The 12811-nt window shown below is 37.5% G+C and overlaps 1 protein-coding gene across 4 annotated transcripts in view; it reads right to left on the reverse strand.

The window, feature by feature from the left end:
- Positions 1-4492: 4492 nt before the first annotated feature.
- Positions 4493-12811, reverse strand: part of NCAPH (non-SMC condensin I complex subunit H) — a 65336-nt gene continuing 57017 nt past the window's right edge. For all 4 annotated transcript variants that reach the window (XM_056813739.1, XM_056813740.1, XM_007476533.3 and 1 more), the window contains exon 19: positions 4493-5093. In XM_056813739.1, the coding sequence (XP_056669717.1) occupies positions 5034-5093 (60 nt within the window). In that variant the 3' untranslated portion in view covers positions 4493-5033. The remainder of the gene's footprint in view (positions 5094-12811) is intronic.

Consider the following 12811-nt stretch of genomic DNA (forward strand, 5'->3'; position numbering starts at 1 on the left):
AAGCCAAAAGGAAGCAATGGATAGATTGTCAAGGTAGAATCTACAAGACTTGGCCACTGGTTAGTTGAGGGAGAGGAAGGGATTGAAGAAAATCCCTGTGTTGCCAATCTGGGTGCCTGGAAGAAGGCGGGGCTAGTCCAGATTACAAAATGAAAATAAGGACTTGGGCTTCAACTGTCTGATGAATGAATAAAGAAGCATCTATTATGAGCCTATGTACCAAGCTGTTGCTCCTTTAGGGCAGGAACTGTTTTCCGGTTTCTTTGTCTTTGTAACCCTATTACCTAGCAAATTTTGAAGAGGACAATGACATTATGACGTGAAGTCTTGACTTGCCCCAAACTTGGATTTAAGTGAGGTGGAATGGCACGAAGTCATCAGCTTCCCTCTCTCTTCCAGAGTTGAGGTCCTGTGGAAAAAGCAGGATGACCATGGATGGACTAGGACTGCAATGAATGGCCTTGGGTGTCTTTGATGTCTGAGGAAGCTCTAAGCCCTTTTTCAGCCTTCGGAGCAAATTGTTGACATCAACCCATGTAGTCTCATCCACTCACATCCATCTTCTCATGCTTGGGATAGATCCCCTGCTCCCCCCAACTCACTGGCTACTCTCTACCTGGGTGAGCCTCTGCTGGGGCTGTTTGGCCAGCTGGGGCTGCTGTATGTGTTACAGCTTCTTGGAGCCACAAGTTGAGAGTATAGTGAAATCCAGAGGTGGATGAGCATCCCTGAACAGGGCTCAGCAAGCCCCCACATCAGAGACGCTCGTCTTTCATGAACACCCCAAATGGACAAGCAAGAAAGGATCTTTTAAGGATCTCACATTGTAATTGAGGTTCACAGAGGCTGGACCAATAGCCTGGAAGCAAAGCTCTGAGGAACCAAACATGTGCAATGCCTTGCACACAGTAGATGCCTAATAAATATTTAATTTAGTTGAATGGAGGCCTATAGCTCTGAACAGTTCACCTATTGTGATGAGGGACATAGCACCAGAGACTTTCTTCCTTCCTAATTAATCTAAATCCCAAAGAGCTTTCCCTCTCCCAGTTTGGGAACAGTTTCTTCAGTGAGATAGAACAAAAGTCCATGAGAAACAGATCCAAGAGAGTTAGATTAGTTTACCAGCTCACTACAGCCATTTTCTTGTGTCTGCCAGAAATGAATTCTCAACAGCCTCAGGCAGGCAGAGATTTAAACAAGCTTTGTATTACACTGCTGGGACAAAGCTATTCAGAATTCTCAAAGAGGTAAGTAAACAAACCTCCAGCAGATTTCACAGCCTGATATTTTTAATTGAGTGCTCAGTCTAGTCTTATGACTAGAACAAAGTCCAGTTCTTTTTGGCAAAGGTCCTTTTCTATCAACCCAGTCATCAAACCAACAGAATTATATTCATGAGTATATCCAGGCCAAGACTTATCCCTAGATTAAACATACATGCCCTCTAGAAATTTTCATACAATTTTAAAACACTTAGCATTTTTATTAGCTTTTTCCTCTTAAGAACACCAATAAAGAATTTACAAGACTAGCTTAATGGAAGAAAGTGATAGAGACAAGAAATGCAATTTCCTCAAGACTAAAAAAAAAATTAAAAAGAAAACTGGAGGCTAAAGCTTTCAGCCCTCTAGTCCTGACATTCCTCTCCCAAGTCCCAGAACCTGTCTCTAGTTCCCTAGTGGATCTCTGTTTGGAGGTCCCATTGTTACTCACCTCAAATTCAAGATGGCTCATCTTTTCCATAAAATCAACCCTTTCTCTTCATCCTTCTCCCTTTATTAATCATTCACTCAGACTCATCACCAAAGAATCATCTTTGCCTTTTCTTAGATCCCTGCTATCTCCCCATCAACTCACATCTATTTCTCTTCCATGGCATCTGTGATAGTTGGCACTTCCATTCTATTAACATTGTAACCACAGTGGTTTCAGAGAAATCTGGGAAGACATGTATGAATTGATGCAACAAGGTGAGCAGAACCAGAACAATTTCTACAATAATTTTGTAAAGACCAACAACTTTGAAAGACCTGGGAGCTTTGATCAACACAATAATCAATCAGAGGACTCATGATGAGACATGCTGCCCACCTCCTGTTAAAGAGGGATGAAATCAAAAGTGTAGACTGAGACATTTTTCTGGACATGACCAATGTGGGAATTTGTTTTGCCTGACTCTACATATTCATAAGTTGTTGTTGTTTTTCTTTCTCAATGGGGAGGAGGGAGGGAAGTCATCTTCATTTGAAAAAAATTAATTTAAAAAATTGCCATACTACTTCATCATCTCATCCCTGGTAATTCTAAATCCTTTGCCAGGATTCTAATGTGTTGTCATCGCTAAATCTGTCCACTCTGACAACAGCCCTTTGGAAGAGTGATGCAGGGAGGTAATGTCAGATGGAGGACTCTGAGTGAATTGTTGGGAAGTGAAAGGCAAAGCCTGAAAAACACATTATGACAGCTGAGGCCCCTCTTTAAAACCCTATTCCAATGACAGCATTAACTGTCAAGCAAATGCTTCTGGGGCATTTGAACAGTGATATTTCAGTTCTGGGGTCCCAAAGACAGAAAGGAGCATGAGCAGAGCTCCCGGGACCCTGGAGAAGCCAGTCCTGATTCTGTTTGCACATGCAACTGCAACCACAAGAATCAGAGAAATGTCTATAGCTCTCTAATTCTGTTATGAGTTAACATCTTATGACCAGCTCTGATTTCATGGGGACAGATCTTCATCTGGTTGTTTTTCTCTTCTGTTTATGCTATGGCTAGTACATTGAAAGAGAGGGGAAAGAGAATTGAAGCCTTAAAAATCATTTCTGCCTTGGGAAGAGCTGAACCTAGAGCCTGAATTAAATGTGCCATCTATAATTACACGAAGAATGTTTGTTTTTATAATCGCATTTACTAGTTTAATTAAACTCCAGGTTGACATCATGAAGTTGAGTGAAGGCTGATAAATGAAGCAACACAAACCAAAGGGACAGGAAGAGGTATAGCCAGAGCTTGTGTGATTGTGAGCCTGAGTCCTAACATTTAACAGAACCCAGACTACAACTCTTACCCTGTTTTGGATGTACTACAATAAACTATCCAGTTTTCCAGTTTTCTTTCCCTCCCCGATCCCTTCTTTACCTTGCTGCCAGATTAATCTTGTTAAATGTCTTTGTCTCCCCCACAAGCACCTGTTACCCAAAGGTCTTCCTGTCTTGATGATTTTCTGTCCACAACCACTTCTCAAACCCATTCTCTTCTCCACTCACATGCCTGTTCTCTAGCTCAAGTTCCTTCTCATTTCTCTAGAGCATTGTAAGTCTCCTAATTGCTCTCTACTTGCAATCTCTTCCCCTCTCTAATCTATCCTCTCCTTAGCTGCTATATTGGCATTCTTTAAAACATAGACCTGACCAAGTCACTCTCCTTTTCAAAAAACTTCAGTAGCTCCCTACTGCTTCTGGGACAAAATAGAAAATTCTAGGGCTAGCTTTTAAATCCCTCCAAAATCTGGATCCCACCCACCTTTCCACTCTTATTACTTCCCTTTCCACAACTGTTCCAATAAAGCTATTCCCACAATGTATTATTCAATTTCTTGGAATATCAATTACCTTTGTATAAGTGGTTTCTCATGATGCAGTCTCTCTCCTAACTTCTTAGAAAATCCTTGTTTCCTCAAAGCTTTGCTCAGGTACAGCCTTCTATATAAGGGACTACTCTTGATCCCCTCCTCCCCCCATTTGTACTCTTCTTGAAATTAGTTTGTATTCATTTATTTGTGTACATATTATATTTATCTAACATAAGCACCTTGAGGACAGGGACTGCTCCATTTTTTGACTTCACATCCCCAGCACCTAGAGCACAGGGCCTTGCACAAGGGGCCAAGTAATTGTTAAATTAAAAGCTTTGATTTTATCAGAACACTCACTCCCTAGCACAAAACCTTCAATGACTCTTCAGGACCAACATTATTAAATTCAAACCCCTTAGCCTGACATTCAAAGCCCTCCATAATCTGACTTCCACCTGCCCTTTTCATATGATAGTAAGGACAGCTCACATTTATAGAACAATCTAAATTTTGTACACTTTTCTCACAACTCTTAGTGAAAGTACTGTCCCTGTTTTAAGAAATCAGAAGTTAATAAAATGTCCTATCTGGAACTTGAACCAAAGCTGACCTCCAGACTCAAATAATGATTTTTTCCCCATATTTCCATGAGTTATGATTTTCCAGGTATTTTTCTTCTCTTATTTCTCCTGTTTCCTCCCCTCTCTCTAGCCAAGGTGAATATTTACAAACCCTCACACTGGTGCTCATGCTTTGCTCTCTCCTGGAAATGGCCTTCCTTCCCTATCCACCTAACCAACCACTGTCTTCTCTTCACATACAGATACACCCAACACACATCATATAGACACAGAATTTTGTGCGTACCCATACTTTTTCCTCTTTGCGTACAAGTGATAATGATCTCAACAACAAGCAAAGGGTTCTAAATAGCAATTTTATTTCATAAAATTATTTATACAAATATATATATATATATATATAGGGAGAGAATATCTAAAATTTTTTAAAGTTGATATACAGAATTTATCAAATAAAAATACAATGAAGAATACTTTCAATTGCAATTTGTGTAGGAAATCATATAGTGGATGATAAAATCATGAGTGGCCCAGCTTAGAAGTGACCAGACAGAATTGCCACGAGGTTTTAAAACCCAAAATAGCATTTTCTCCCTCCCTGACCACTCTCTCCTATATGGTAATGTAAAAAAACATGCAAGGCAGATAGTCCCCACTATCCCAAAAGATGTTTCAAGGTACCAATTGTCACAATAAAGAAGAAAGAAACATTGCATCTGGGTTTGGGTCCACCCAAATTTACATCTCAGTCATTTATTGAGAAGTTCTCACCAAATGTGGTCCATAACATCCCCATCTATCAAGAGGAGAGAATGACTTCCTCTTTCTTTTAGCACTTGAAGACATTGGCCTTTTTCTGATCTCTCTGCAGAGAACAATCAATCTCCTTGCATTACAAGAACATCAGAAAGGTCTTCCACTACTTTTAATGTCAAATTCTGTAGAAAAAAAAAACAAATACAAAAACAGCTATGAAAATCACTTATACCAGAATAAAAGAAAGCAAAAATCAAATTGCTCTCAAAAAGGTTATCTTAGACTCAATACCATTCCCAAGAAGTGAGATACATTAACTGAGCTATTTTCAGGTCCTAAGTCATTCTCAATACTGGTAGCACTGCTTTGTGCATTAGAGGGGAGCCGAGATGACCTGAGAGCAGCTGAACTATCCCATTCTTGTTTTGCTATCAAGTAAACATTCTTTTTTAATAAATTCAGTAGTTTGGGGTTAAACAGATTTGTGGTCAGGGCTTCTTCTTCTATAGTGCACTAAGCATTGGTAATGTCATGTATTGACAAAGCTTTCCTCAAAATTCCTAAACTGCTGATCTTTGTCCATGGCCCTCTGCATGGCACTTCCTTCTCCTTCTTCTGCTCTATATAGGGCAGAAATGCCCCCAAACCACTCCTATATTGCCTTCTGAATGCCCAAAGTTTACCCTTTTTTCTCTCTCCACTCCTCCCCAAAAACTCCCCATAAGATTACAAAAATAGGCAATCTAATTATGATAGTTTAAAATTTCCTCCCAGGGGTTATTTGCAGTTAAAAAGAAAACAGTAGTCAACTCAAATAAGTATCCAACTGGTGGTATATCTTCAAGACATAGAGAAGCTAACACTCCTACCTGACTTTATACTCAGAGTATCTTCTTCCTCCTGGGTGCCATTTTTCAAAAGTAAAAGCTATGATCACAGAATCAAAGGTTTTAGAACTGGAATGGCAGTAACAGATCATCTGGTTCAGCCTCTCATTTTACAAATCTCGAGACTTATGTGACTATCTAAATCTATGTGACTTTTCTAAGTAACTAGCTAACCAGGATTCAAACCTAAGTTTTCAAGAACTCTTTCTTACATGGTCTTTGGGAAGGTGGCTATAACTGTACCAAATTGCAATAAAAAGGCAATAGAATCATAGATCTAAAGCCAGAAGAAAACTTAGAAATCATCAAAGCTGAATCTCTTTGTTTTTCAGATGAGACACAAAAAGGTTCATTAATTTACTCAATATCACATAGGTGATACAGCCAGATTGCAAGCTACATCATCTGACTCCAAATCCACAAGTTTTTCTATTGTGTGACCCTACCTATCAGAAGTCTTTGAACCCTCCCCCACTACCTTTCTATACCCCAATTCTTCCTTGCATCCCCTAATCCCCAAGTAAAGAACTTAATATTAATATATTATGTAATATGTAGTTATGAATATAATATAAATATAAAAAATAAAGTGCTATCATGGAATCCCTTGAGGAGCAACAATCTGAATCTGAGTCACAGGTCTCTTACCCTCTTTCTACTAGCTCTAGTCCAAAGTAGCAATGGTTTTCAGGAATGTGGCTCCCATGTAACTCCATGTTTGGCTGTAGCTAAATAAAGCACTAGAATATTGGGGACAAATTCTAAAGAAGGTGGCCCCCACCCCTACCCCTGCTCCTTAGGGAAGATTAGCTTAAGAAAAACAGCAGGGTATTTGGGGGTTGCCAAAAGAGAAACTTGATCTTTAGTAAATTGAGAGAAGCTGCTACTCCCTAAGAGGTGTCAGAATGTTGGTATTCCATATATAACTAGCTGCTTTGAGTTCACCTACATTTACCATATTAGTCTCTTCAACCATTTCTTACTTCAGCTATTTCTTTATCTAGAAGGAACTCCTACTGGCATTATAAGAAATGTGTCATGGTCCTAATAAGGTTACCCTGCTAGTTCACAGTGCCATTAAAGAGAAAGGAAGTGCAAGAAAGAAATACTAAGTGGAAATTAAGTGGGCCAAGTATATTTTCTTAGTGCTCTTAAATCCTATGTTCTCATAGATCACATTAAGTTGTTATGCTGAACGTCATGGGAAACATTACAAATAAAAACCCTTTCAATGAGTCTAAAAGCCAACCTAGGATAAAGGCCTTACTTATTCACCCAGGCAGGGCATGGTCTGTAACTTTCCCCTCATTCTTCAAATTCTGACTGCTCTGGGGTTATTTCCAGAGAGACCTGTCTAGCAAAAAAGAACAAGGCTTGTACTGTTAGGAGAAGCTAAGCCAATTCTGTGGTCAGAGAATCTTTGCAGTCAGTTCAAACCTGTTATCACATATTTTACAGCTTCATCATGCTCCACTGGAAACTGGCTTATCAAAGCACAATGTACCCTAGGTAAAGTCCAAGAATTGATTATGTTTTTAGTGGAGCTGGATTGAAAATGTTTTGTACAAATATGTGAGGTCAGTGAAACTTTGCAAAGGGAAAAGAAATTGTAATTTTATTGAGATGTTACTGGGTGTTTTGTTAGGAGAGTCCATGTTTTTAGAGCAAATAACTATTTAAATTGCTTAGGAGACAATTAAGTACATTGCTACAGGAAGGAAATATGAAAGAAAGCCAGAAGATCTGTTGGATTGCCCCAGCTTTGTCATTAATTGTGCCCTTAGGCAAATCACTTCCTCCCTCCTAGTCTTAGTTTCCTCATTTGCAAAATGAGGGGATTACACTTGATGACTTTCTTTCTGTTAAACACTCTGCAGATTTGTTATGAGTCAATGGTGCAGCCAGAAAAGCTAATGCAATAGTAGGTCCTGAAAAATAGGGAAGTGATAGTTCTTCTGTATTCTCCCTAGTTGCACCACATCTAGAATATTGTGAGCCAGTTTGGGTGCTGAGCAACACTGACAAACTGGAGTACACTGAGAGGAGAAACAAGGGGAAATTATTTAAATAGGTTATTGTGGATGCCCAGAGAACTCAATGAATAAGATAGATATTTTAAATGTACAAGAAGGAGGATCAGCTGGGTGGCACAGGGGATAAATAAAAGCATCAGACCTGGAGTATGGAGGAACTGGATACAAATATGGCCTCATAAATTTCCTAGATGTATGATCCTGGGCAAGTCACTTAACCGTCTTTGCCTACTTTTTCACAGGATAAGGGGGAACTGGAAGCAAACTACATACAGAGGAGTGCTCACCGACCACCTACTGTACCAGGTTCCAAACCTGATCACAGGACCTGAGCTACACCAACAACAGAGCATCGCAGACCCACGTCTTGAAGTCCCAGGTGCTGGCACTACCCCACAGTGAGGCCGGAAGTCCACAGCACTTAGCCCTTTCAAGCCTGCCTTGCAGTGAAGATCTAAGCCCAGAGCAAAACAGTTCACAGTACTAGGCCCTGCAAGCCAGTCACAGAAGAGACATAACTGTCAGCTTTCAGAATCTCAAGTCCTCAGGCAAAAAAAAGGCTAGGAAAATGAGCAAATGGTAAAACAAACACCTATTACTAGAAAATTTCTATGGAGACAGTGAAATCCAAGCAACAACATGCAAAACTTCAAAGAAAAATAGAAATTTGTCAAAAATCAAATAAGACAGGTTAAATAAAAATGAGAAAATGAAATGAAACAAATGTTTTAAATAGCTTAAAAAGTAAAACTGGTCAATTGAAAAAAGAGGCCCAAAAACCCAATGAAGAGTGCCATGAAAAAGTAGAATGGATACTAAATAGAAAACTGTGGATCAAAAAGCCATGGAAAAAATTTAGCCTTTAAAAATTAGCATTGGGCAAGTAGATGCTAGTGACTTCATGAGACATCAAGAAACAATAAACCAAAATTAAAAGAAAAAATAGAAGAAATATTTCATTGAAAAAGCAAATGACCTGGAAAATAGAGCCGGGGAGATAATTTAAGAATTATTGGACTACCCAAAAGTTGTGACCAAAAAAAAAAAAAACCACCTAGACATCATATTACAAGAAATTATCCAAGATAACTGCCCTGGTATTCTTAAATAAGAGGGCAAAATAGAAACTGAAAGAATCAATCCACAAATCAACTCCTGCAATAAATTCCCAAATGACAACTCCTAGGAATGTTATAGCCAAGTTCAGGAGCTCTCAGGTCAAGGAGAAAATACTACAAACAACCAGAAAGAAACAATTCAGATACCGTGGAGCCCCAATTAGGATTACATAGGATCTGGCAGATTCCACGTTGAAGGACCAGAAGGATTGAAATATGATATTCCAGAAGGCAAGAGAACTAGGTTTACAACAAAGAATCACCTATCCATCAAAACTAGCCATATACTTTAAGAGGAAAGTGTGGTCATTTAATAAAATAGAAGATTTTCCAAGCATTCCTGAAGAAAAGATCAGACTTAAACAGAAAGCCTGATGTCCAAATAAAAAATTCAAGAAAAACCTAAAAGTAAATAAGAAATAGAAAAAAATTTAAGGGCTTCCATAAAGCTCAAATTGTTTATATTACTACTATATGGAAAAAATGATATCTGTAACTCTTAAAAATTGTTATCATTACCATAGTTGTTGGAAGTCTACATAGACAGAGGGTATAGTAAGCGGGTATAGAAGTAAGCTGTTCAGAATATTAAAAAAATCTAGAGGTAAAAGAAGACTGTACGAAGAGAAATGAGAAGATAGAAGTGTAATATGGTAAATTATCTCACCTAAAAAGGCATGAAAAACTATTACAATGGAGGGGAGGACGAGGATAGTGACAGGTAATATTTATACTCTACTCTCATTGGAATTGGCTCAGAGAGGAAAGAACAGCCACATTCATTGGGGTATAGAATCCTATCTTACCCTATAGAGGAGTAGAAGGGGAATAAGGAAAGGGGATGTGGGGAGGGGAGTAATATAAGGGAGAACTGGGGCAGTGATTAAAAGTAGGAGAGAAATAAGAAATGGGTGATGCTAGGAAGGGGAATAATATAAGGGAGGAGGAATATGGGGAATGATTAAAAGCAAAATACTGGTGTAGAGGGAAAGAGTGAAAGGAGAAAGGGCAGGATTAAAAGAGGAAATCAAGTTAGAGGGGAATATACAGATGGTCACCACACCTATGAATGTAAATGGAATGAACTCACCCATAAAATGGAAGCAGATAGCAGAGTTGATTAAAAACCAGAATCCTATCATATGTTGTTTACAAGAAACACATTTGAGACAGAGTAAAGGTAAGAGGCTGGAGAATAATCTGCTGAACTTCAACTGAGACCAAAAAAAAAAAAAAAGGAGTAGTAGCAATCATAATCTCAGTCAAAGCTAAAGCAAAAACATAGCTGATTGAAAGAGATAAGGAAGGTATAAAACATAGTATAGACACCAGAATTGACGAACTTTTTAGAGACCCTGTGCCCAAATTGCACCTTCAAGCTGCAGAAGAAAGTGCTTTCACTGGGTGACTAGGCAGAGGGACAGAGCATGTGAACATTGTGCCCAGGCTCAGTGTAAAGGGGGAATGGAGCAGCTCCCTCCAGCACTCCAAAGCATGTGTCCATGCCTTCACTAACATGGGTATAGACAATGAAGAAATATCAGTACTAAACATATATGCACCAAATGGTATAGCATCCAGATTTTTAAAGGAGAAACTAAAGGAGCATAAGGAAGAAAAGGATAGTAAAACTATACTAGTGGGGGACCTCAACCTTCTCCTATCAGAACTAGATAAATCTAACAAAAAATAATAAGAAAGAAGGGAATTGAACAAAATTCTAGAAAAGTTAGATTTAAGATATCTGGAGAAAAATGAATAGAGATAAAAAGGATTACATACTTTTAGCAGCACATGGTACATATACAAAGATTTACCATGTACTAAGGCATAAAAACTTCACAACCAAATGCAAAAAAGCAGAAATAATAAATGCAATTTTTTTAGATCATAATGCAACAAAAGTTATAATCAATAAGGGTCCATGGAAAGGCAAATTGAAAATTAATTGGAAACTAAATAATCTAATGTTTCAAAACATATGGGTCAAAGAAAATCAGAATGGCAATGAGGAGACAACATATTAAAATTTATGGGATACTGCCAAAGCAATACTCAGGGGAAAACATATCCCTGAATGCTTATGTCAACAAAATAGAGAAAAGAGAGATCAATAAATTGGGCACACAACTAAAAAAAAAAACTAGAAAAAGAACAAATTAAAAAGCCTCAATTAAACACTAAATTGGAAATCCTAAAAAAAAAAATCAAAGGAGAAATTAATAAAAATGAAAAAGAACTACTAAAGTAACAAATAAGACTAGAAGTTGGTTCTAAGGGAAAAAAATGAATAAAATAAGATTGTTGGTTAATTTGATTTAAAAAAAAGAAAGAAAAGAATCAAATTAACAGTATCACAAATGAAAAAGGGTGATTTTACCTCTAATGAAGAAATTAAATCAATCATTAGGAGTTATTTTGCCCAGTTATATGACATTAAATTTGATGATTTAGGTGAAATGGATGAATATTTGCAAAAATATAAATTGCCTAGTTTAACAAAAGAGAGAATATTTTTTTAAAATAGTTTTTAAAAAAGAGAATATTTAAATAATCCTATCTCAGAAAAAAAAATTGAGTAAGCAATAAGTGAACTCCCCAAGAAATAATCCCCAGGCCCAGATGTTATTCACAAGTGAATTCTATAAAACATTTAAAGAACAATTAATCCTAATACTATACAAACTATTTGGTAAAATAAGCAAAGGAGTTCTACCAGATTCTTTTTATGACACAAATATGGTGCTGATACCCAAGTCAGGAAGACCAAAAACAGAGAAAGAAAATTACAGATAAATTTCTTTAATGAACATTGATGCAAAAAGCTTAAATAAAATACTAGCAAAGAGACTACAGCAATATATCACAAGAATTATTCACCATGATCAGGTGGGTTTTATAGTAGGAATGCAAGACTGGTTTAATATTAGGAATACTATCAGTATAATTGACCATATCAATAATCAGTTTAACAGAAATCACATGATTATCTCAATAGATTGCAGAAAAAGCCTTTGATAAAATACAACCACCATTTCTATTGAAAATACTAGAAAGCATAGGAATAAAAGGGTCTTTCCTTAAAATAATAAGTAGTATTTATTTAAAACCATCAGCAAATATCATCTGCAATGGGGATAAATTAGAAGCCTTCCCAATAAGTTCAGGAGTGAAACAAGGATGAAATAAGGATATCACCTCTATTATTTAGTATTTACTGGAAATGCTAGCTTAAGCAATTAGAGAAGAAAAAGAAACTGAAGGAATTAAAGTAGGCACTCTTTGTGGATGATCTGATGGTATAATTAGAGAACCCTAGAAAATCAACTAAAAAGCTAGTGGTAATAACTTTAGCAAAGTGCTGGAAATATCTGCATGAACTGATGCAGAATGAAATAAGCAGAACCAGGAGATTATTATACACAGTAACTGCAATACTGAAGAATGATCAAATGTGATAGATTTTGCTACAAAGTAATTGAAAGAAAAAGAATAAAGAAGGGGGAAGCTGGGTAGCTCAGTGGATTGAGAGCCAGTCCTAGAGATGGGAGGTCCTAGGTTCAAATCTGGCCTCAAACACTTCCCAGCTGTGTGACCCTGGGCAAGTCATTTGACCCCCATTGCCTAGCCCTTACCACTCTTCTGCCTTGGAGCTAATACACAGTATTGACTCCAAGACAGAAGGGAAGGGTTTAAAAAAAAAAGAAAAGAATAAAGAAGAAGAAAAAGATAAGGGAGATTTAATAGCTTTAAAACTCAATTCTAAAGACTTGTGAAAAAGAATGCTTTGACCCTCAAGAGAAAGAACTGTTGGAGTAGAAATGCAGATGAAAATACATTTGGGTATATGTTTTGGATTTTG

This window comes from Monodelphis domestica, chromosome 1 (assembly GCF_027887165.1).
Source record: "Monodelphis domestica isolate mMonDom1 chromosome 1, mMonDom1.pri, whole genome shotgun sequence".
In the NCBI taxonomy this organism is placed as follows: Eukaryota; Metazoa; Chordata; class Mammalia; order Didelphimorphia; family Didelphidae; genus Monodelphis; species Monodelphis domestica.